Source organism: Falco cherrug, chromosome 3 (assembly GCF_023634085.1).
Source record: "Falco cherrug isolate bFalChe1 chromosome 3, bFalChe1.pri, whole genome shotgun sequence".
Taxonomy (NCBI): Eukaryota; Metazoa; Chordata; class Aves; order Falconiformes; family Falconidae; genus Falco; species Falco cherrug.
The window spans coordinates 30914621-30941562 of NC_073699.1; the positions used below are offsets into that span (position 1 = coordinate 30914621).

General features: G+C 40.8%; 1 protein-coding gene across 1 annotated transcript in view; it reads right to left on the bottom strand.

Moving 5' to 3' along the window:
• Nucleotides 1-623: 623 nt before the first annotated feature.
• SDC2 (syndecan 2) overlaps nucleotides 624-26942 on the bottom strand; it is a 60737-nt gene continuing 34418 nt past the window's right edge. Inside the window, exons 2-5 of the mRNA XM_055704361.1 lie at nucleotides 12114-12225; nucleotides 5060-5193; nucleotides 4130-4265; nucleotides 624-2891 (exon numbers count right to left, since the gene is read on the bottom strand). Coding sequence (XP_055560336.1) covers nucleotides 2728-2891; nucleotides 4130-4265; nucleotides 5060-5193; nucleotides 12114-12225 — 546 coding nt within the window. The 3' untranslated portion in view covers nucleotides 624-2727. The remainder of the gene's footprint in view (nucleotides 2892-4129; nucleotides 4266-5059; nucleotides 5194-12113; nucleotides 12226-26942) is intronic.

Consider the following 26942-nt stretch of genomic DNA (forward strand, 5'->3'; position numbering starts at 1 on the left):
TGAGACCGATGAAAACTGAACCGAAGATTACAATTGAGATGATAGCTCTGATAGAATTTTTCCCTAATAGCATGGTTTGGCACTGAAAACAGAAAGGCAAAGAGATCACGAGATGATAAATGCTACCATCACGCCTACTGCATGCTGAAGAAGTTTCAGGTTTTAGTTAGGGAGGGTGGGAGCACTGTGATACTTTAAGTCCGTGTACATAGCTGAAGCATTAAACCTCTCCTGCATGTAACAGAGCAGATAATGGAAGTGTAGGGGAAAGAAAGGCGAGTGGTGAAATAGAGCTGAAACTTTACCATCGCTTCTGCCTGTAAGCAGATGCAGGAAGAACCAGACAAGCGTAATATTTGGTAGCCTGCATAATTACTAGTGTCTGCGTTGGATAAAGTGTCCTGTACGTTAAGTATAGAGGCAGAGTCTAACCTATATAAATAAAAAGAAAACAGCTTCTTAATATCAATTTGCTGAAGAAGGAGGAGACAATTTATCTGGTGTTTAATATTTACAGCTATACTTACAGTGATATTCATTGCATCCTTAAAGAAAATTCAGATCTACTACCTTAAGCGAAGTGGGCTTCAAAAAACTGGATGTCAGACTGTACAAATAAAGTATTAGTTTAGGCATGGTAGACTTTATTTTGGCACTTTAACAAATGCTTTATTTTACAGCAGTGGCACAGCATTTGCCAGAAATTTTCTTTTCTTGGCACAGTTATTTCAAGCAGTTATTTTACTAATTGAATTTCACTAAATATTGCACAATAAGATATACCTGTTAAATTCTTACCCTGTTTTTACTTGTTGAACTTTTATGGCTTTGAAAAACTTGCCAGTAAGTATAAGTAATTTAAAAAGCAATATATTAAATATTTTAGCACAGGATAGCATTTGTTTGTTCCTAAATGACCACTGAACTTGGGACAGCAACAAATACAAGTTACGCAACTCTTATCTGAAGAGCTACCAGATCTTATTTACAATACATTGCCATTTCTGAGAAGCAGTTCAGCTTGACATCCTGAACACCTACAGTTTGGAAATCTCAAAAATAAAAAATGAGGAGGTTAACAGAGCAGAAGACGAAGCCATTTGTCTGTTACAAAGCATAATATAAGGAGGCAGACTATCGTCTTCTCCATGTGTCCCTCTATCCAACACCTATCTGAGGTCTAAGCAACAAAGCCTTTTCTCTTCTACTCGGAATATTTCTTTCTTCTCTATGAAGATATTCCACTTGTCAACTCTTCTGCCGGAGTCCGAGTAGAATAAACCCAAATTCTCCAAAAGGATGGGGAAAAAACAAACCCAAACAACAAATCAAAAACCAATATACACAATAAATGAACCCAGGTACTCCTTTGAATTTTACAGTACGGAAAACAACATTTGCAGGAAGAATAGGTCTGTGTCAATACTGCCATTAAATATTATGCAAAGGTCAAAAGACTCATAACTCATACACCAGATGCAAGACTTAAACATTCCTGCTTTTCTCCACCACTTCAGCAATACATCTGGTCCAAGGATCAGCATGATCAACAGGCTTTTTTTTTTTGTTTGTTTTTTTTTTTTGGTCTGGATTTTGAAGAGCTAATAGTTGTATTCTGTGACATTAAAACATAAGCATGTAGACATAAAATGAAAAGCATACAAAAGTATATCACAATGGAATTCTCAGTATTAGGCCACATGATTTATTCAGTAGTGTTTATGTTCCCAAATTACAATTATGTCTATCCATGTAGGACTACAAAAGTTACCATTAGAATTGTCTGTGCTTATAAAATACCAACATTTTCTTTTACTGTTATATACTCATTAACACCAGTCTGCGACAAGTCACATATAATCATAGGCACTTCAAAGGCTTTAAAAGACGTTTACAACTTAAATGCATTTTTAAAGAACAAAAATTTAAACCCCTACTTGTACCTTCAGATTGCAAATAATTAACAAATACAGTGGCCATAGAAATCTGCAGCAACTTCTCAAAATACTGTTAGAGTCTTTGGGTTTGCTTAGGTTTGTCAGTAGCTTACTCCAAATCTTCCTCACAGGAGATTTGTTTAGTAAGAATACGACTATACAGTTTGTAGTAATAATCCAATTTTACACATTAATTTGCTGTTACAAATCTCACTGAAGCTACAGGTACGCTGAGAAACAATGCAAAGTGTAAAATTGATATCCTGACACAAATTTATACAAAGTGGAGGTTAAAGTTTACATAGCTGAAAAATTACATTTACACTAAAAGTTACTGTTATCTGAATTATCTGAAGACAAATTGCACCATGACAACTACAAAAAGGCATTTTGTGGAAACAGATAAATTAATGAAATAAGAACTAACTTGTAAGATCAATCTGAGACATGCCGACAAAAATTAAACAACTTTCATTGAACCATAGGATAAAACAATAATTTTCATTATTTTATATTTATGCATAAAGTTTTAAAAATGATTCAGTGAACATCAATGGTTTTATAAAATAATGCTTTGCCACTGTTATTCACAGAACACTGCAAATGTTAAGTTTTAATTTTACATTTTTAAAGGAATACATGGAAAGTTTTAAATACAATGGGATTTTATCATAAAGGTGCCGTAATGGCTCTTTAATGAAAAACAAAAAAAAAATCTTCATTATTCTATGCAAAAGCTTTATTTAAAAAAGTTCAGTGATCTCATAAATAGAGACACTAAATAGGAATTTCATGCGTAAAACTCCTTAGTAGGTGCCTTTTGATAGGCAGCACAGGATGGTTTACGTTCACCAAGGTCGTAACTGCCTTCATCCTTCTTTCTCATGCGATATACCAGCAGCAGGATAAGGAAGATTGCGAAAAGAAAACCAATAACTCCACCAGCAATAACAGCTGTAATCAAAGAAACAAAGATTCACAATATGCCAGAAAAACAAGTTTAGCATCATGTTTCTTCTTCATCTCACACTATCAGTCCGTCATTATTTTCAAGTTATGCAACTGTCTTGATTATTAGTACCCTGAGAATATATTCTCAGAAAGCCTGTTTGTGTTTATGAAGGCAATCATTTAAAAGGGCATTCCACCTACAAGTCAGTGATCCAACAACCCACAGTTCTAAAAAGGTTATTAAAAGTTTTCCAAATCCTCAATTAGAAAGCCACCAATACTGCCAGAGCATAAAGTTGTCTTAATTTACAATAATAACATTTAAGTTTCTTTCAAACTCATTTTCAACAGTTAACATTTTCCGCCTTAAAAGAACTATTTTGTTACACTGGCTAAGAAATGAGTTTTCTCTTTTCTCCATCAGTTTTCACTCTGACCTAGACTGAAATGAATTTTCTTTTGATGAGTAATAGGAGAGAACATTTCATGGAGCTGTAGGAACGGAGGCATTATATTCATCATGCATTTGTGAATGTGTAGGAAGTATCAACTCCAACTAGACTTCAAGAGCAAACCCACATGCTTCCACTGATATGGATATCTAGGCTACTTCACATTTTCATGCTTACAGGAAGATGCAGTCCAAAACTGACTTTCATGCCTCCCAACAGCCCTTCCAAGGACATGGGGGAAAAGTATACCCATAAACACTGTTCTTATAACAAAAAAACTCACATGCAGTGAAAACATGGGTGGCCAGCCTGTGCCTCCCTAGGTTATGCATGGAAGTAGACCCACTGTATCCTAAGGGCAGTGCTCGTCCATCCCTCTCTGTCCACTCATCCACCCACCCCTGCCGTGAGCTCCTCCCACGCAGGGTCCATCTGCACAGGATGGACCAGACAGCGATGTGCTCTTGGAGTGTGGGTAAGAAATACATTTCTGCACTATAAGCATCAATCCAAATTGCAACTCCCTGTCTGAGCTGTTGAAGCTGCAGATAGTCAGCAAGCAGTATTCAGCTTGTGGGCATCAAATCAATTTGCAACCGACTTCACGATTAAATAACTCCAGAAGACATCCATTTCATTCTCATCAAATCAACCACTGGCTACCCACTACGAATGTGTTTAAGAATCTACCAAGAAAACACAAATGCTGAGTTTGCACTATTTAATATGGATCCCCTCTGTTTTCTGTGATATTTCTGGTGAGATAGACTTTGGCAAACACTGCCTCACCTGCCAGAACTTCTGTTCTCTGGAAGAGGTTTTCTGAATGCTTCTCGGTGAACACGTCGGTGTCATCCCCTGGCTCATCACTCTTCTTCTTGGCACCCGTCTCGGGCCTTTCCTCTTTATCAATTTCTTCAGGTGACTGTGGCACAAAAAAGAAAACAGCGTCACTTACAAACAGGGCGCACCATAAGTCGGCACAGTCACTGTCACTGCCCATCACGGGCAGCCACAAAGCTGTGGCTCCATGTGCATACTCCACAATACCGACAAACACACACAGGAAGCTTTTTGACCGTAGAAAGCTGTGCTAGGCATTGTAACTGGACCTATCTGTCATCACAATGTTGGAATGAAAAACACTATCAGCAAGTTTAAACCCCCAAAAGCGCATTTAGCGAACAGCTGTTAAGTATTGCCTGTGTTTATCAGAATAACAGCCTCTGAATGAAATAACAAATCTGAAATTAGCATGTCAGGTATGTTATATTCAGAACACCTTTGAGGGTAACTTAAGTATCACCTATGGTAGTAGAAGGAAACAGTGAAATACTAATGGAACCTGGCAAGTATTCAAACTACAGCCAAACCACACAACACTCTCCTTTGAGAAAGGAAGTTTCATGCAGCATTTTTTAATAACTCTTTGAGAGACTTAAAAAAGGTACAGCTCAGACTCAAAGGTATCATGAGAAACTATCTTGTGTATCATGAGATACTGTTTTTTGCATCTCTCTTCTTTTGTGTGAAAGCCAGACGTCCCTATGTAGACTTTCTAGTAGAAATGAAACTGAGCAGCTCTGTATTCAACAGGCTGCAGTAGCATTCATTAAAGTTTGGGGGGGCTTTTTAATCCATATAAATCAAAGTTAATATCAAGCCATCAATGGGGTACAGCAGAACCATTTCAAATGGTATTGCTCTCCAGCCACACACCTTTGTTTGTGCAGGCACCTTGGTCTGCATTTTCACCGTGGTGGTCTCAGCCCTAGATGCATCACTAGTTGTCGGTAACTTTGGAAGCGTTCTGGATGTTGTTATCACTGCACTATCCTCATCTTCTTCAGCACCTGGAAACAAAAGAGGTGACATTTCATTGACCTGTGAAATTCTTCCAGACTAATTACGTTTTTTGTTATGACACCAAGGTAGGGGTGCTTGCGCAGCCCACCTTAGGGAAATGGTTTAGATGACAATGCCTAAGATAAAGGTGCGAGTGCAAACAGTGTGCCCCAAGTGACCCTATGAAAGAGGAAGCAGGAAATTACCTCAGTGTTTTTGAAAGAGAAGTAGCCAGCCTGAAAAGAAGTATGAAAAAAGCATAAACACTTGTAACCTCTGGAGCAGGAGCAGCATCAGGGCTGCTGTGACCCTGCCTGACATGCCCCTGTGCTCTGCTGGGGCTTGGCAGCACCACCCCCACCCTGTGGGTGCCCCCAGCAGCCACCTCCCACTCCCCCACAGCCACCATGGGGGCACCCCTGGAACCCCCACCCTGGCAGTGCAGGGTCACCTCCTGGGGGTGGCAGGAGGTGGTGGGGCCCCAGGATCACAAGGGGCGGGGAACACCTGTGTCTCCCACAGCAGAGGGGTGTGGGCAGAGGGTCCTGAACATCCAGACTAGGAGAGCTAGCACACCCCCACGGCTTGCGAGAGGGGTGTGTGCCTGTCTGTGTGTGTGTGTGTGCGTGTGTGTGCACAAATCTTGTGTATGGCGCATGTTGGGATCAGGTACAGAAAGGGGGGTCGAAATTTGTAGTTGGATGTTAAACATTTTTTAAGTGGCTCGTATTAAAGTTATCTGTTGTATTGCTGATATTAAGCTCAAAAGTACAGTTCAATGATTGCCAGTTAATGGCATATCATCAATCAATCAACTTCTTTATCTGGACTTGACTTAAACTACATGAACTGACCAGGTTTTCCCTGTAACACAGTGCTTCATCAACAAAATCTCTCCTCTACAGCAAATCCATTAAACCCTCAAACATAAAAACCCAAGTAGTTTCTATCTGCAGGAAGACTGCTATTTCTTTATGTTTCAGTCACCAGGAATTCATGTGTTTTTAAACTCCACATAATTCAGAAGCCTTTTCCTTTTGAAATAAAGAGTAAGAAGACAGAAAACTCCCTAAAGATGACCTTAAATTTAATTTCCTCTACATTCAAAGCCCTGCTGGAGTATGAAGGCTTCTTTAGAATAAGATAATGGACATGTCTAATAAATATCCTGTAGTGATACTGGAAGGAAGAAGACACAGACAAGAGACTAAATTACTGCAAGGCCTGAAAGAGGAAAAGAATCAACCTATTCTTGGACCACTCCTTAGGAATCTCAATGTGTTCTGCTCATTACAGACACCGATTATCCAAGTAACTACTGGGTAATAAATCCAGCAAATGTGCATGAGAGTAATTCCTAACAAATAAAAATATATCCTCTTACAACAGAATAGTATGACTCACTCATTCCAAACTGACTTCTTATCGAATTTTTATAGAGAAATAAAACAGGTTGAAAATACAAGTGCAATAAAGACATTTTGAACCCACGATCAAGAATTCTATACATTTGGCATTGAAAGGAAAACTATTTCTTACTCTAGAAAAGAAAACTTGGAATCATGAAAAAAAGTACTACGTTCAAGCTACCGGCATGGAATAATACTGGAAAAACCGTCAGAGATAGCAAACTTACAGTGCAGCCTCCAGAATAAAGACCTCACAACAAGAATCGGGTATTTTCTTGAAATGCTACTCAAAGATCAAAAAACCAACATCCTGCTTCAAAAGAGAGATGAGGAAAGGCATCCAACAGGAAAATTTTTCTGGCTTTGCCTCAAGAGTTTTCTTTGAGAAATAAAGGCCCAATGGATATCTCAGCCTGCTTTACCTTCCAAAGTTCCTCCAAATTACACAAGACTTTCACAGTCAAGGAAATTAAAATTGATGATCAGATTAGAGATCTGATAAAACACACTTTGAGAACAGAGAACTTTTATTTTCTTCTTTTTATGAAATGATAAATCCCACTTAATCACAATTGCTCCTTCAAGTCCTTAAATGCCACCTTTGCTTCAGGCAACAGTTGTGTCTGCCAGATAAAATGGTGAGTGTTACAGGTCTGAACCTCACTGGCTAGAAAGGATGCAAACCTCTGGTCTCTCAATAAATGGATGACTAATCTAACTCCTGAACTAGTTGCTAGGTTTGCACTAAAAGTACCCAGCTCCTCTTCTGTATGGCCTCAGGGGAATCCCGACAAATCCAAAAACATCAGGGCACCTGTCATTTAGGCCTGACTTGGGTACTGGCTCAGACACACCCCCACAGCTCCTGCTTTCTAATTAGCTTTATCTAGACAGGTCTCCGCTTGGCATGGAGTAGGTCTAAACAAGGGGAAGGCACTACTAACAGTAGTGTTCTCAGAATTACTTGTAAATAGGACTGAAGGATCAAAAAACCTCTCTAATGCTCTCCAGAACACAGCAATAGCATTCCACATAGTATCATTTTCCCTAAAAGGCAAAAAAAAAAAAAAGAAACCCACCTCCCTCCCTGAATCCAAATAAGACTGGAAATAAAAACTATAGAGTCTATGTCATGAGCATAACTTCCAAATAGGTTGTTAAGATGAATACTGTGAAATGGTTGGAATATAAGAGCTTAACCTCTTCCTCTTGAAAGTATTACTGTCTCTTTAGATGTTTTCTGGATTTGGCTAGCTTGGGTGGCGGTGCTGGGTATTAACTGCCATGAGTCCCTCTACAAATAGATACTGCCCTGTTAATGAGGGCACCAAAAAAATCTCTGCAGTAATGAAACTCATAGCCATCTCTGTGGTAAAGAGTTGAGAGCTCTCGACCATCACACACTGTCTTATCCACTGCAACTTCTTCAGGATGCCCAATTGCTGTCTTCATAGTGGTCAAAATAGCTCTAAATTGTGCTGTACTGTTGGAAATATCCATTGTAGCTCTCAGTGATGTATCTATTACCTGCCTCTTGGATAATGGAAACACAAATGCTCTTTCACAGTCTTAGGGCTTGAGGAAACTTGTCAGGAAATCAAGACTGTGACAGCTTAAGTTATTGTATACTACAAAAAGCCCATGGTAGCTAGCACTCTTACTTGCAAAGCAGCCCGTGACTGATTCTTCCTACCAAACAAATCCAATCATTTCACCCTATCTTTTGTCATCACGATTATTTGCTGTTGCACATCACACTCTGGGAATACTACCATCACAAACTTGTCTTAAGGTGGGCACACACATACCCACCATCTCTTTCACACCTTCCATCTCTACGATCCATGTGACACCTACCAGAATAACACATTTTTAGCTGGCTTATCTCACTCCCATTCACATGAAAAGTCCCCAATGCAACCTTTAATCAACATAGTGTTAGGCAAGAGACGACACTGTAAACATTACTAGTGCCATATCAGGGAACTGCAGCTGAAATAAATGGAGACAGTGGAAGGATGCTGCGTCTCTGATATTTCTCACCTGAGGAAGGAAACTTCCCCCAACAAAACTTGAAGAAAGAATAAAAGGAAGCATTCTAACTATACTGACATATAAGATTCTGCCCAGCACCACAAACCCACACTTTCAAACAGTATCACAGTAGGGTTTTATGTTAATATACCTGGAGAACCAGGCAGTCAATGTCACGAGACATGTTTGGGGCTGGTATAGCAGGTGGACAGAAGATCTTGCTCCAGGCCAATACGAAAGACACTTATGAGTCAGTCCAACCTTAGGAAATGGAAAATGAATCCTTGCTGTGCTGCTGCACCCCAGAAAGGGAAGCACCCCAGGAGCACCCAGCGTTGGCCATGGCCCTCCTGCTGGCTCCTGTTCAGCACCTGGGAGAGCGCCCGTGTGTCCCCGGTCCCATTCCCCCCCGCCCAGAACCATGGCCCCCCTGGCCATGCCACCACCTGTCACCCAGCCCCGTGCCACACTGCCACTGGACTCCTGAACCGCCTTCCAGCCTCGGAGCGTACCTTCAGCTTCCTGTTGAGTCAACAGCCAAGAGCATTGTGTTTCTTGGAGAAGCTCCAACCCCACCACCATAAATTTCCTCCAAGAATAGTCCCCAGCTGCAATGTCAGTCTAGACCTAGTTCATCCTAAGCCAACCTCAACTCAAGCTGCTATTGACTGACAAATATTAGGCTGGGGAAGAAAAAAAAAGGAGAAGGAAAAATTTGCATGAGATTCTGATATATACACCGCAGTGACTTGTCTACCATGAGTAACTTAAGACACAAGAAGCAGAGTTTTCTAAAGAACTTGTAGATAAATCTGACAGAGATGGTACCTTTCCTTAACGTAAGGGTAGTTGTGCTGCTTAGCAGCTACTTCCAGGTACCTGCAAGACCAAGGCTCAGTAAAGATCTTTGATGCCAGAGGAAAAAGTAACAGTAGCTATAAAAGCATTTCAAGTTGTATATAGGCAGGAAAACTATTTTTACTCTTTTGTTATTATCATTATTATGCTATATATAAACAACAGCACTAAAAAGAGTGATGACAGTCTGAGGCATGTCCTCATAGATGGAGACCGTAAGAAGGAAACAATGGAATAATGAATTCACTACAGACGTTCTGCTATTGATACAGGACAATCAGGAAGCAGGCATGGCTCCTTTGGAAACTGTTGACCAACAGATTCAGACTGAACACTTGGGCAAATGCACAACAGTAGCTGAACGTACATGAAGACTAAAAGCGGCTATGAAAGGAAAGAAAAAAAGAACACCATTACCTTTTTTTCTCCTTACAATAAGCCCTCAGCCAATTTCTTGTTTGAAATATGTCATGCCTACAGTGACATTTGTCCATGTTAATGCTGCTTGAAGATCTGCAAGGGCATTAATGGTGGTGCTGACAATTCCTGTTTATCTCCAAAGGCCTGGTGGCAGCTAACAATTTTCATAGCAAGGAAAGGAGTCAGCATGTTGTCATCTTGGATCTGTTTGCTTGGAGTGGAATCACATAGCAAGAAAACCACTCTTGAGTGTGAAGGCTCTTCCTGCTGGAACACTACGCCACTGAGCATGCAGTAAAGAGGAACACATTCAACATAATATGAGGAAAATTGATCAGTGGTACATCTGCAGGACACTTTCTACTTCATAAAATGGAGACAGAAGTAAGTATAGGATGAGTAGGGTGCAGGGGATCCTAATATGCTTCCCTCCTGAGACTTTTTTTTAAGTGAATAAAACTGGGTCCACAGATTGCTCGGAAGATTATTTGAACTTCTTCCTTTGTTCAAAAGTAGTAGATTTAGGTACTGCCACATGAGCTCTCTGGAGGGGCATCCAGCTACTCTTAAGTCTACATGAGACTTTTCCTGTTTTCTTGTAGGAAAGAAAAAAGAGACTGCCAGAGGCAGCAAGAGTGCATTATACACTCTATCTTCCACCCACAGTCAAGGCTGAGCACAGGAAAACAGAAGAGAAAGCCAAGGTGTAATTGTTGGTGCATTACTGTTGGTGAAGTCTAGAGGTAGTTTCTGTCCTTCTGGCTCCACTTTTACCACTGAGATGGGTTAATAAAATCTGAAGCCAGTTCTTGTATACTCCTTTCCACTTCAAAAGCAGGGCTGCATTTTGAATCATCCATATTAGAAACAGCCAGACTACACAGAGGGATGGAAAAAAACCCAAATCAGACCATTCTCCATACCACTATTTATTGTCAACCTGTCTCCTTCCCTGAAGCTTACAAAGTCACCAGCATCTGAAGACATGACAGAATGGGATGCTGACTGAAAGGGCAATTTTCCTGTAGATCAGAATTTTCCTGTAGATCACAATTTTACTTAGACAGTCCTAGGAACTGGATGAAATCAATGACTTGTTAATTTAACTTTTTTTTCTTTTCAAATGAAATGTTAAATTTCCCCTCAAAGAAGTCTGCAGCAGGAACGTCCAATTAAGCCTCTGATCACACTGGAATGTCAATTTGCCCCTCTGGAGGATTCCCAAAAATGCAGGATATCACCTGCATTTAATATATCTTTGAATCACCAAAAGACAGGAAACACTAAAAAATCCACCCAAAAAATCTCAGCTGTGGCTTACAAGGTAACAAAGTGCTACAAGAGGGGGTCATCCTTCAAAAATCCACAACTATGTATAAACATCAAAAGACAGATTACAAAAAGTGAAATAACAAATAAGTAACACACTTGGGAAACAAATGGGATTTCCACAACAGCTCAACAAATACAATAATAAGGAAATCTCTCTTCCAGAACTACCATAAAATCCTGCACTTGGCTTTTAATGGCTGGAGCCTCCCAGCTAGTCTAGAAGATACTTCACAAAGAAGCTTTCTAAGAGAAACGATTAATGAGGTTTCATTGACAGCTTTTTGAAAAATTATGAGCTAGCTACATGACATGTCTCTAATGAGTGTTTAAGAGTGAGAACTCAGTATGTTATGCTTAAGAACTTCTTTATTCACTGTATGGATGTAATTACCTCAGAGAAAACCCATGGTTTTGGCAGTATCTAGACTTCTAAATTTAAAACAACAAGAAAAAGGAAGAGATACCGTGTTTATGTGAACCTGGATGCATGTAAGAGAAAACAAGATTGCTGCTGCTATGTTTTCTTACAGACTGCTAAATTAGCATTATGTCATGGGAGAACTAAGCCTTCTCTAATCCTTATTTCTAAACTCCAGAGAGAACTACACAGAAACTAGAGGGAAAGCAGAGAGACAGCAAAGAAAAAATAACGCTGTGAAATGATGCAACTAAGGAGTAAGAGAAAAAGAGCAGAGAGTTAATATTTAAAACTCAGCCCCCAGGGGTGCTCAGTGCTCTGTAAACAGAGCGCGCCAAGAACTTGTGATACCGAAAGTAACATCTCCAGTTTACAAAGGAAAACTGCACAGCTCTTGCTCAAATAATTGCATTACTTCTTATGCTTTTTAAAATCAAATTGTGACATGTTGTCTCACCTGAACCTGACCCAGAAGAATAATCATCATCATCAATTGGATAGACGCCTGATGCTTCTTCAACAGAGCTGTTGTCAAGGTATAAATCTTTATCAGAGGTCAAATCTGCTCTCTGGAAAACAGATAAGAAGGAATGGTTAAAAAGATAACAGTTCTCTAGCACAGCAGTCTCTTAATCTTCACTCCTATTTCCAAAGTTGATGATGGCACACCGAACAGTTTATACTTTCAGTTTATGCAATACATTCATCTAAGCTGTTAAAGAAATTTGTAAGAATTACATCATAAAGAGAAATTCAAGGCTGCACAATGAAAACTAAGAAACCACCCTACCTTTAGGAAGCAAGCCCCCCTGCAAATCACACTTCATCTCATTAAATGCATGAATGAATAAATAGGATTTGCAATGTACTCTGCAGAGATTCTGTAACAAGAAAGCAGCAAATCCCAGGACTGAAGCCCTCTGTCAAGATCTCAAATATACAAATCTATAGGCTGTTACGTGAAGTCTGTCATTTGATTTCACATGGGAAGCAACAACAGTGTGTATCAAAAACCATCTCAGAGATATATTGAGCCAAACCTCATGAAACTCTTTACAAGTTAGAACAAACAACTAGGACTACAGAATACAAATGTTTCCAAGACAGTAGTGTTGATTAAGGGTTATGACACTTCCAGCCGGATCAGACAGCAAATCTCCAAAATTTTGGTCAGACATGATGCTCCAATTTTAAATGAACACATCTCTTCTAAAATTTAGCTGTAGCTTCAACAGGCTAAAAAGTTGGCTTCTTGTGACTTTCACCACATTTTTAGAAGTATTTCCCTACTAATGAGAGATGCTGCTAAAATGAGCTGATACTAGAACACGGTATCAGTCATCCTTTTAGACTGACAGTTCAAGCTTTGAAAGACTGGAAGCTGTCTTCCCCCACAGCAGCTTGTGCTTTCTCAGCAGAGCATAAACTTCCTTATGGGAGCCATGTATCCTCGATGACCGAGATGGCACCTGCCGCTATTACTACTATTACTTTTACCAGCATTTCTGTGAATGCCCATTTGCCAGGACTTGCTGAAAAAGTATGACAGATGCAAATGGAGCTTGAATTCAAGAAGCCGAATACCAAAATACTACACCAAAAAGCATTTGTTCTGTATCTCATTTAAGCACCCAAACCTGCTATTCTGAGTCCCAAGGTCTCCCATCTTACTTTTTACTGCACGGCATTGATTGCTCATTTTATTCTATCTAACATTCACTGTAGCTTTCCTAAAGGGGTAGCAAACTGTGAAAGGGATAACTCCTGTATGCAAAGACCCACACCCACATCTGACTTTTTGAGGTAAATTTTTTCCCAGAGGCCTAAAGAATATTGTTGAAGATGTGTGATTTTTTTTTTTTTTTTTTTTTTTGGGGGGGGGGGGGGGGGGGGTTGGCAACAGATTCCTGTTCTAAGCTTCTTCACAGCAGAAAACTGCTCTTCAGTTTGATCTACAATAAAAATGGATTATGGAAAGCAGAAAGGCCATCTTGACTATCAGAGTATTTAAGAGTGAAAGACCTTTGCACTGGGGGTACCTGACACTTCTCTGAACAGCTCTGAACTAAAACAGTGTTAGCCTGTTTTTCTTCTACAGAGGAAAAGAAAAACAACACAATACTTGGTCAAAGTCTACTCTTGCTACAGCAGCTTTGAATATGGCGGGGAGGTAGTAAAAAAGCCCTGTTTTTAAGATAGGTTTACAAAAGGCTTGCTCTCATCTGCTGCTGCGAGTTCACACGGTCTGCTTGGAACTGGCTGCAGTCCAAAGCAGAAATTCAAAACAATGTGTGGTCACCATCAAATGACTTAATTCCTTTAAAAGATGTCTCCAAAGGAAGGCCTGAAGTATGTCGGTAGGTGTATAGGTGGTATTGTAATCAAGACGCAGCTGAGAGCGTTTCCATATAGGAAAACAACTCCCTGTCACGGGACAAATATCCTGCTGTTCAGCAGGCTGCCACAATGGGCCAAGCCACTTTGCCCCGTTTTACTTTCAGCCACAATGATGGTACAAAACCACCCACTCTGCAATATCAGGCAGGAAAAAACAAAGCAGATTTAAAAGGAAATGCAGGTGGCTGACCATGAGTATAGAAAAAGCATACAATATTCAAAAGCTATAAGAGGCAATAAATGTTACCCAACACCAAGCTCGGAAAAAAATTTCAAGACCTATTTGGAGAAATTTCCTAACAATGAAAATTGCCAATAACATTTGGCAACAGCTGAGAAAAAGCCTGCATTTGCAAATGTTAGTGCATAAAAACCAGTCTGCATGAGAACAGAAGCATCACACATCCATGCCCACAATTTTTAATGTTGAATAAAAATATGAACTTACCAATCAATTTATTCCCTAGGCGATTTCCCACTTCTGTCTGTATCAGAAGCAAATTTAGCAGATTTCAAAACCCAAATGAAACCCAAAAAAGCCCCATCCCAAAACAAACAACCCTGTTTCCTTGCTCCTTCCAGCTTCACAGGACTCAGAGAAAACAGAAATGATCCCTGATAGTTCTTCCAAAGACTCAGTTTTTGTAAGACAGCTGAGCAGCTAACCCAACCCAGCTGCAAGCGCCTGGTCAGCCAGGCTCCCCACCATCATATCCACTCCCTTTCTTTCAATGAATCATGGCTTTCCAGCTGCCAAAAGGTTTCATTTCTAGCTATGCTGAGATGTTCTCAAGATTTAAACCAGCTGAAAACAGAGGAACAGAAGTGGAAAAAAAGCCTGGGTAGTTTTCTGCAGCAGTTTGAGCATCCATTGTATTTTATTCTGGGGATGAAAAGGATACAATGTGAAGCATTATTTAATATCTGGTATTGTGGATGGCACAACTCTATCAGAATGCAAAAACTATTCCCCACAGTCTTAGAGACCCAGTACAATATTTACTATAGGGGGAAATATATGGTACAGTGAACTCCACATGCATTCAGATCAGACATCAAGCTCCATCTGAGGAAGATGCTCTGCAGCTTCTCTGGCCGCAGCCCCTTGCTTCAGCCTATTTTCAGTATGAATAATTCTTGTCTAGTGGAACTCAGGCAGGACACGAGCACCCTCTCAAACCAAAGGCACAAAGAAGCATACTCAAGCTTAAAAATCCCCAAGCATTTGCATAGATAAATGCACTGCACTGTCCCCAAACAGACTCTCTTTGTCAGCTGGCTAGTAGACTTGGGGTAGGGTCACCCTCTCTACATCCACAGCTTGCACCTCTTTTCCCAGTTGCTCAGAAGAACATAGCTGCCTTAGGCTACTTGGAATGAAAACTGCCTTAAGGCTAAGAATAAAAAGAAAAGCCCAACAGTTAACAAAAAATGCACAGGGTTAAAAAATAATTCTAATAAAACTCTAAGCTTAGAAAAATGAGAGATGGTTAATGAAAATATGGAGCTTAAGTGAGTATCAAGCACTGAAGCCGTGCTTTGCAATTTTACGGTATGTAAAAACAAATTTGATTTTACTTGCTCTAGAAATGTTTTCTCACTTGTCAGCTGGGAAACCATGGGGGCCCGTGGACTACTTCCAGGGTGTTCACAAAAGATAAGTTGGAAAAATAAGTCTGTTGTCAGTAGCTTGGACACAGAAAGGTCTCTACTAGCACTTCAATATGCTTACGGGGAAAAATAAAAAAGTCTGCAAATTCTAACTACATAAATCTATTTTTAGTTATTAGGAAGGCCAAATATTTAAGGGACTATTTCCTATGGCTAACAACTGAAATGAGGGCCCTCATGTCACTTTTATGTAACAGCCTTACTTTCAGATCTATTAAAACAGCAGGAACACCAGGCAAGGATGTCTCTGTTATCAGTCCTTTAATCTGGCCCTGAAGCCACAAAAACTGCTCATTACCTCCTGACAGAGATTGCATTCTTGTCCATCATTGTTATCCCACTTACGTTTTTATTCCAAGAATATAATGCTGCAAAATCCTGTGACCTAAATACTTCACATGCTACATGCCAATGGTCACTGATTCCTCTCTGGTTATTGACTACACTGACATAAATCTAAATTTCATGGATGTAGTTTAGATTAGCACCCATTAAGTACTAGTTAAATGATATTTCCATACCTGTACTAAGTTGAATTTGAAATCTCAAAGTCTTTATTTTACTAAAGCTTGCATTTTAAATTATTTTTAATTTAATAAATCTAGATCATGCAGAACATTTTAAAAAAACACCTCATTCTAACACTAAATGAGAGAGGAAAAAAAGCAAAAAGCTTTCCTGACTCATCATCTCACAAAAGGCATAAACCATTCATCAAAATTACAATGGCAAAAAAGTGAAAACAATCTTCAGACAACAGGAGGGTTGGGCTTCATTAAAAAAAAAACAAGTATAAAGTGCCCTGTCATACCCATTTCCCTTTTCCAGTCCTGCTGTTACAGTCAGTCCTCCCATTACGTGAGGGTGATTTAGGAGTAAGATGTTGAAGACTTATGCCATGAGGATGAAGCCAAGAAAGCTGGTGTGAGAAGCAGTGAAGAAGTAACATCTACGATGGCTGTCATGGCTGTTTGAAACTCAGAAGAGCAAGGAGTAACTGACACATGGAAGGTAACATTTTATTACTTACAGATGCACTCAAATTTCTGTTCTCTGCCTTTTGGGTGTATGTATGGGACAGAGAATTTGAGGTTTGCAGCTGGGTTATTAATGGTACATTGCCTCCTTTTTCCCCAGATGGAAGTCTTTTGGATGTAACCCGTTTAGTATGCACAGAACCAGAGACTAATATTTTAAAAGTGATGTTATATCAAAAATATCTAAGCCAGAAGGCTCTTAAATTTTGCAAGCATTACAGCTGTTAATTAGGCAGAGATCTCATATGTAAGGAGAAAGAAAACAGATTATCTTCTTCTATTAACAGATACTGCTGTTCTATACATCCTTGTATCAAAGCATGCTCAGCTGGTGAGTCTGAGTCCACTGAAGTGATGTATTCTTCACATACACTACATTTTTGGAAAGCTAACTATCTGAATGCATTCATCTAAAGCCCAAGAACCATTGCAGAGACTCCCACTGAAGGCTGGAGAAAGGGTAGTTGTGAGAAGGAGAAGCTGTATTTCCCTCTAGGCTTCCTGCAAAAGGAACTGTGATCTGCCAGCCAACAGACCTCAGTACTGCCAGACTCAAAGCTGGCAGGTGTCTTCCTATCGCTGCTCTCCATTCCTTTGCTTTCCCTCATCACACCAGGAAAGCTACTTCACCGGTGAGACTGACCCATTAAGAGTTCGTTAACCTTGTCCAGGAATAAAAGTCATGATTTTAAACAAAAACAAAAAAACCAAAAAAAACCCCCACCTCTACAGCACAAAACTTGAAAATCAGATTTACATCTTGGAGCACTAGGTTTTCCCAGAGAAATGTGCAAAGCAGGAGAGCATCCACCTTCCATTTCTCAATGTGTTACGGGTTCTCAGAGATGAGCCTCTGGTGGCTCGGACGATGCTCATCAACCTCCTTCAGCCTGCACATCCCTATGCGGCCCACGTACACCCTGCTGCAAACACGTACTTTTGAACGAGGATTTTATGTTACAAAGTATGTTTGCCACTAACTGTCTTAGTACAGATGCCTGCCTTTCCTGTCACTGACATGCCCGACAGCTGGGCACAGAATAAAAAGAGAGAAGTCACCCCTATTATTTCCTTCCAAGGTGGTGGTGGCCACTTTTAAGGACTCGCAGGCCAAACTCTTCCCAGCAAACCCCACCTGCTGCAGTGGGCCCTTTAGCAGAAGCAGCGGTGGGAGGCATGGTGGCAGGCAGTTGTGGGATTCTTTGAGAAATAATACACTAATAATTAGTGATGTAACTGAAGCACAGCACTCTAAAGACTCTCCATTTTCTTCCTTGGAGAAACTGTACTGCCTGCACAATGGTGATGTTAGTGGAGTGGGTACTGGCTGCAGGAAAGCTGCCCTATGCCACGGTCTGTGTAACCGTGATCACAGCAAAAATATTACTTCCATAACAACAGGCCCCAGATTGAATTTTCCAAGTTTGAGAGCAAGGGTTTCATATAGAAGCCAACATCTGCAGTGCTCATTTCCCCCACATCATTTTGACATGGTTCCCATCCCCCAGTTTTACCTTGGAACAGCCTAAAAGCCTCCAAGCACACCCTGAGGCTGCTGCCTTTCTGTGCCAGTCCTGCTCATCCACGTGCCCAGTGTGAAAACCACCCTTACGCTGGGGACTGCCTGGACCAAATTTGCCAAAGCTACTGCCACCCCCACCGCTGGCTTTGGCCAATTAAATAACAAGCTGTGACTCATTCTGGAAAGCTAGTTTCCAAAGGTTATTTTTAAAATCTTAGAGGAAGTTTGCTGCCCTTCTTCAGGTAAGGCTGAAAAGTATATCGACTCTGTACAGGTGTCCCTACTAGAGCTGTACGTCGGGTGTTTGCCCGTGGGGACGGCGCTGGTGCCAGCAGCAGTGCAGCAGGCTGAGACCCTGTCTGGTGCAGTGCAGAGCTGCCACCACAGCCGGAGCACATGCCAGAAAGATTATTCACGCTCCTTGTACCTCATGTAGAACTTCCTGATGCTGCACAAAACTATAGCTTTAGGCCTCCAATCTCTCACAACAGATAAAGAAAGGGTTTGACTGCTCGTGGCTGCTGAGAAAAGGCGGAGAGCCCAAAATAAACACAAGTACTGCAAACTGCTTCTACTACCGCTAGCATCCAACAATAGAGGAGTCTACCAAAAAAGCTGATTTACGGAGATTGCCTCATGTCAGAGCCAAGAGTCAAAATATGCTGGCTTTTAAGATGCACACAGTCTGTTACGCCAGACTAATTACCAAAACAGAGGCATATTTGACAGGGACAGCATTAATAAAACAACTCTTGCCGCTGTCAGGCATTTCAGCTGTCCATGTCACGGCTCACACTAAAGAAAATACACCACATCCATGGTGCTCACAGGGAAACACTTCAAGGCAAAGAGTCCCCTGGGGTAAGAAGACACCAAGAAACCATCACCACATCAGCTACTGTTCATTTAACAGCCCCGCACCAAAGAAATTACAGTGCTGCAGTTGATAGATTTAAGTTCTCACTCTTCACAAAGTCATAGCAATTCACGTGCCTGTGTTCTAACAGTTATCTGTGCCTTTAGAAATATCCCCTAATGTGTAATTACATGCCGTATGGTACATTATGTGATAACAGAACTTAAAATGGTAAGAAGAACTTATTCAAGCTTATTTGAAAATGCTTTTCTTCCCATCACAAAGGCTCACAGATCTGTGTAGTGGGTCTTTGGCCTGCTTACAGCTTTGGAGGTGAGGCTTGTCCTGCCTTGAGGAGAAAAATAAATGTCCTCTAAAGTTCTGGCCTGTTTGAAATCAATTCCAATGGAAAAAGCTTGTATCTTTCCACTTTTCACAGGGTCTGATTTCCAGTTGTGCATCATTTGTCTAGTAGATGCACACAGGGACCGAACTTTATTAATCTAATCCCTTATCCACAAACTCTGTTGCCCAGGGTGGGACAAAGGTTGCTGTATGAAGACGTAGGAGGGAGGCAAGCAAGCACAGCAGCAAGATCAGGCAGGGCTTTCTATCCTTATGCACGAGTACCACCAGCATGATTTGTGATGAAGGACAGATCAAACTACTTGCTCTGTGCTCTCCAGCCACAACTGGTATTGAGTAAATGAACAAAAAGAGATCCTCATCAGTTACCCAACATCCCTCCGAGGCTATCCAACTAGGGAAGCAGTATTAAAGGACTACTAGCTGAGTGAGAGCGTAGCTGCGTCTGCTCCTACAAAAGATGCTTTCATCATCCACCCTGCACAATACATGTACATCTTCATTCAGTTATACAGCACTTTTTGGAACAAAAACCTTTACCTCTGTGGATCTCAGCCACCACTATACCCCAGTGAAGAAGAGTACCTCTTCACCTGGGCAGAGACTCCTCAATAGAAGTCCCACGGCCTCATCTCATGACTCAGCAAGTAAAAGCTTGTATCCGGATCACAGGATATGAAACTGCAGCATTTTATTTTTCTTCTCCAGCAATTAAAGTTTCCTGCGGTTCTACAGCAGTTCATGCTGAAATCCCATGCCCAAGAGAGGACCAGCCCCACTGGTCATTCCCCAGACCTACTGCCAGAGAGCTGCGTGGTGAGATCACCTGTACACAGGCTACAGGTTAGGACCAAGGGACCTTCCTAACCCAATGACCACATAAACTTACTTCAAGTTAAAAACAGCTACTTAGAATGATAGAAGGGCCCAGCAAACTCTGATATACCCATGCAAGCAAACAGCACTCCTGTGCTGTTCATGTGAACCCCTTGATTTATCACATTCCCTGACTCCACACCAACAGGTCTTTCCCTGTACATGAAACCCAGAACTGAATACTGCAGTTTAGTTGTCTCTTTTACCTTGAAAATGTGCTTAACAGTCAAGGTACAGTACACAGCAATTCTTGTTTCCCACGTAAAAGCAGAAGTTTAATACTCAAGTTTCTCCGGGAATCCCAAAATTAACAGATTCAAAGCCCTTTCAGCTTTCATGCCAAGCATCATTTGGTGCAAAGAACAGTTTATTCTTCAACTTTGCCTTTGACGTAGGCACAATACAACATGGAAACTATTTTAGAAGGGCTATAGCTGAATCAGCTTCTGAACTGCTACTTCAGACTGAAATATTAAAGGGCAATGTGCAGGCGAAACAGCATCAGAAGCCAGCAGCCAGCAATGTGCATCACGGATTGATTTATCTCAATTAGCATAGCAATTTTCTGCACGTTTTCTAAAAAGCACCCTTCGGTCTCACCAAAAATAGGATCAAAACCACCATGCAAATCATTGTCACGGCTCAAAATGCTAATCAGTTTTTTAAGGACACAACAGCCCATGTGCAGACAGGTTAAATTTAAGGCACAGCCGTGACCAAGAAGCTAAATGTACTCCTTTGAAAATGCTGAATGAAGAGGTTAGCCTGTCTTTGAATCACCAGTCACAAGTCTGACAGTAACGGGAGAAGCAGGTAGCTTTTGGCATAGAGGTCATAACTACATGTACCTGCCCCAGTCACTGCTTTTAAATCTAACGCACGCTGGCTCTTCCATGCATACCTCCCCTCTCCTTTCGTATTTTTCTGATCCTCTTCCCTAATCAATCAGAAGAACTAACACTTATATTTTCCTCCCTCCTCTTGAGAATGTGGATGAATGATTAAAGCTGCCAGGGTAACCTCTTCGGCATGCATGCCAATAACTCCCCACCTAATAGCCTTTCCTCTGCCTTGCTGCCCTGGCCCACTGGTGATTACTGCAGCCCCTTGAAGTGGTCAAATTGCAGGGCAGCCCCCATGGAAACCTATTTGGAGCTGTTCGAGCTCATACCAAAGAATGATGTTTTTAATACAGATTGTTCTTTTTAAAGCCCTACAAAAGCAGCTGTAATCAATCGTAGTGGGAGCACTGCAAACCTCCACCAGTTTCAAAAGCCCCATATTGATTCCTTTCCAGCCTGTGGATTTTAGCAAAATAAACCCACGTGATGAACCCAGAATCAACTAGCATGAAATCGTTTAAATTAAGATATTTTTGCCATTAGTAGCAAGAATTGGCAATAAACTGTCTCAATCAGTTACATTCCTTTGGCATAAACAGGGAAATTATAGACAAAACTACTATATTATTAAAGTTCCGTTAACCACCAATTAAATATTACTAGCAAAGGTTATGTATGGCACCCAAAGTTTGTCAAAGGTGAGACAGAATCAGTCTTTGCAGTTTAAGGAGTGAGCATTTCCAGTTCTTGAATGCATAATCTATTATTCAATAGGGACTTACTCGTTCAACAACATGGTCCACAAATCTCTCAGTGGCCACTTCTGTTTACCACCTGCAGTCAGCGGACCCTTGGTGATGTCCCACCAAAGCTCCCCACAGGTGGAAAAATGGCTACTGGTAGATCTAAAATCTGTTTGATCTTTCTAAAAATGTGTGCTATTAGCTGAAGGAACTTCCCTCTCTCCCATAAACACATGCAACCTATTTCAGAGGAAGGTTGTAAACTGCTCTAAATGAAGAGGAATCCTGGATCCTTTAGAACCAAGATGAATATTAGTGGTAACACATTCGTACCCCAGGTTTGCTAGACTCTTACTTAAGGAAAGTAGAGTTCAAGTAAGCTTTAAGTATGCTTAAATGAAACACTTTTGACTTTGGGTGCTGACAGAGAAGATTTTCTGCTCAAAACTGTTACTGTCTAATGAGGCAAAATGCAAAGTGAACTGCAGATCAATGTGAACTTTGCGTTAGCCCGCAGAATGTGTTGCATGTGCCAACCTCCTTTCTCCAGTCCATGAAACTGATCACAACTTCATTTATTCAGGTAACAACTTCCAACTTGTTGGGTGGTGGCTGGAAGCACAGAGCTAAGGGATCAGTTTGTCATCTGGCAGGAACAGCATAGGTAAATCCAAAACTTCGTTAAATTAGGCCAGAACCCATGATCTCTGTAGCCAATAGGATAAATGATTATCACTGCTACTCTTTCCACTGGTATAGCCTTCTCAGAGACAGCAAACACAGAAAGCATTGGGAGACCAGGTATATCTTTGAGACAGATCTCTTTGTATCCCAGATCCCCAAACAGCAGACAACTAAGATGACTTTATTGCTGTTTCCAGGTGCCAACTCCCACTCATTTCACCCGTCTACAAGATTAAGTTGTTGGATTTGACACTCTGATCCTGTCTGTCTTAACTGAATTTTTGCTACAAAGGCTCGGTGTTCATATCCTCTTTGATGCATACAAAGATAAGAAATGAGTTTACTTCAGATAGGAATAAAGCATCACTCTAATAACTTCTACTATAAAAGCAGTTGAGTGAAATCAGAGATATCGCGGCTTATACAGGCTACATGGCTTCAGGAGCAGTCTTCTGTCTGGTATGCTGCCCTTCAGGCACTGCTCCCCTCCTTCCACCACGGAGGAGGAACTGGTGCATCACCGAGGCAAGCTTGCCTGACTCCCCAGCCAAAGATGACAGACAGGTTGGGCCTGGGTTGGGGGAGGCACACAGCACCGTGCTTGCTGCACCAGCCAACTTCCCAGCCAGGTGGGGCCAAGGAAAAGAAGGAAGGATTTTCCCTCCTGTCCTCCCTCCATATCTGACTCTCCTGTTGGCTCCCTGGGGCTTGCAGTGCAGTGTCAGACTGGGGAAGGGAACCAAGGGGACTAATTCTTTTGAAGACAAATACAGCCCAGAGTTGCATTTGGAAACTAGATGGGTATACTGAGCAGAACTACTGAAAGATAATTTGAACTATATTTTTAGGAATTTCTCCGCACACAGTTTTGCAGCCGGCTGACTCCACATCAACTGCACAGCAAGACAAAACAAGGCACACCCTTGGTGAGGCAGTCCACTGTGAGCCTCCATACCTGCTGTAAGATGCATCCACACACCATAACTATTAGCATGGATTGATATTCCTGAGAAGAACCATCTAACATATGTCTGCTCTTAAAAAAACTCACAAACGTACATAGAAAACATCAAGCTGAAATCACATAGTATAAGGTACGCTGTAATAAAAGAGTTACTCCATGAGCAGTGGAAAGGCTGACACTGGATTTCCTACAGCGGTTCCCCTCCCCACCCAGCTCCTGCACGTTTCCCCTGGGCTTCTCCCTCCCTATGAGCTGTGCACGTGGATGTGGCAGAACATGGATCAAACAGCTCAGCAGATGAACATATAGGTATTTCTCAAAATAGAAGTTTCAACTGGAGTTACGTAAGGGGCCATCTTCAAACAGCACATTACCATTTTTTGGTTTAAAGCACGGTCAAGAAAGCTGCTGCTTTAACTGAAGGATTAGTGAACTGATAACATAATCTCTCCCAGTTATCATGAGTGATAACCACCTTTAATGAAAACTGTCTAAAATAAGCTTCATATTGATTACCTTCAGATGATGTTTTAAAAAGTATGTTGCATAAAACTAGAACCAAAAGAATTACATTCATAATGAAGGTAGGGATAAATTACACTGTATTTGATAAATTAGCTTTCATTGCTTTAAAGGAAAGCGAGCCAATTAAGTTGTTTGACAGCATTTTTAACAGTCATAGATCCGACTGAAGAGTAAAATACAACAAAGACTCTTAATGGTATTAAGTATCTGTTAACAAAGAACAAGCCTTTCTTGCTAGCATTCATACTTTAAATCAGAGTTCTGCTGAAGGGAACAAAGATTTCAGTATTTCTATAGCCTAATTCTGAATCGTCATAAAACTGTCCCAGCACCATCAATACAAGGTTAGCAGCACACTACAACATTTACTGCCTTATCAACAGTCTAAAGCTTTTAAAAATCCATATGCCTACAAAACCTCCTGGACCTATTACGCATTGAGGATTTCACAGCATTATTGACCTGGGCAGCCTCTTTATCCTCAGTAAGTTATTTTAAGCAACTTTCTGCTAGCAAGCAAGTCTCTTTGTTAGGCTTTGTCTGTATTACTGCTAAAGCACTGCTTACAATACAGCACAAAACAGGGAGGTACTAAGCAGAAACCAGAAAGGGGTCTGTGAAGTTCCCTTTTTTATTTCTTTTTTTCTCCACTTTCCTGATATGTTTCTCTGGCTACACACCTAAGCCACCTCCTGAGAAGGGGCAATGTGAACGCACAGCAGACAAAACAGACCAAATTCATGTATTTCAGGGACCATGCTATTTAACTTTCTTTTGCATTGTTGGCACTTATTGAGATACGTAACTCTCTATATATCTGTCTTGTAGAGAAACAAGAAGCTGGCAAGTATATTTACCTACTGATTAAGAAAACATATCACCTGGCTTGGAAGGTGAGGAAAGGAAGAAGAAAGGTAACTTTCTCATACTTCAAATTCAAAAACCAAACATTCTGCCTTATTCTTAAATCCCTTATCAGATAAAGGTCTCCAGCTTGAGGACCATATTTCTGTGGCATGGTAGGAAAAGCAAACCTCAACCCAACATGTATCAGCACACGTCAAAAAGCAATCTCATGTTCTTCTGCAGACTCGTGCCTGGAGGTATCAACTGAGAAGGCCAGTGCTAGCACAGCACTCTTCCTTGGATTGTAGTTTATGAATAGCTACAGTCAAGCAGCCATATCCATGCTTCTGCTTTTGTACTTATCAAAAATATTTATGGGGTGATCCTTTGGGGAAGCAACTCTTGCTTGTCCTTTTACTTTGAACTTGCATATCTTGAAAGCTTGAGTGACCCATACTACTCCCTGTTTTAATCCAAGGGCACGCTATAAAATGTATTCAACTGACAGCCCACACAGGCACAGACAGATTTAGATTTGATACCAACTTCTGTGTCACACTTGATAACTAGACTCTCAACTGAGGGCCAAGACATACAGAGGAAGCTGCCCAGGGAGAAGGGTGACAGAAAGAGATTTCAACTGATATAAATCGAGTCCACAAAATCTCTTCTAGTAATATTTCATTTCTGGATGTTGGATCAACTTTCCCATTTCCTTGTTAAACCTGTACCTTGTGGAATGAATGGAAAGAAAGGGTGTTTTCTTAAGTTGTCAATTCAGCAACATTTCCAAGTACCACAAAAACACCTTTTAAGCAATGTCTTACAGAAGCAACTAATTCAGCACTGGCATCTTTATGCTACTTAATATGGTTAAGTGTTGGCAAAAATAGTGGACACAATGGATAAGTAACCTGTCATCCCTGAGTTATTCTGGATAAAGAATGTATTCCAGTTATCTGCACCTTATTTCCAACAGTTCTGCTTCAAAAATACAGCACATAATCTGCTCCGTATAGCCATCAATCAAATGGATAAATTCTCTTAAGGTTTCATTGCAGATATGTCCAAAGCAATTGCGCTTTACAAGGCTATCCCCAGATTAATAACAAAAGTTTAATTCAAACTACAGGTTTTTCTCTGCAAGCAATAAAAAAGGTTGCTACAGTGATGGCATTAGAAAGCTTCTTAGTTCCCATTTCTGTTTGCTTCAATAAAAGGGGCGCTCGGAAATGGAACAAGCAAAAAGGGGTTTCATCAGCCTAAGTGTTACGGATGTTGGCTGCTTAATAGACCTGACCTTGCACAAACCTGCTCACCTACCTGGGTTCTGGGAGCTTAAAAAAAAATCCAAGGACAAAGAGTGAGGATAAAGACTCTGCTTAGAGAGACCATACAGCAAGACATTCAGATCTGCCACAGCAGCATAACACAGAATAGCTTTGCAACGTTACTAGTACACTTGCATACGTATATCTGAGAAAACAGAGCAGTCATAGACTATGTTTCAAATGAGAGCAATGCAAGACAAAGCATATTTTAAGGTATGTATACCTATACAGCTAGATAGAAGAATGCACACGTAATGTGGTTTTAGTAGAAAGCATAGAAGAGTTTTCTATCACACAATAATAATGTATTTCATTTCTTCTCAAATTAGACATTTTGACGGAAAATAAACCTCTCCTCACAGAGCAGGGCATGAAGTGTGTAAATCAGGTTTTCTGATAAACATATCTAAGCAAATTGGAATGAGAACTGTTGATAAATACAACTGTGAAATAATACAAATGCAGGCAGCTTTTTATGGCATGTTGGGGAAGACAACTGCAAGGAGGCAATTGCAACACGCTACATCACAGCAAGCAGCATTTGTTTACTCGCTTTACCAGACAGAAGAGATCAGAAAGATACTTCCATATACCATTTTCAGGGACAATAACTGAATGAAGGCAGA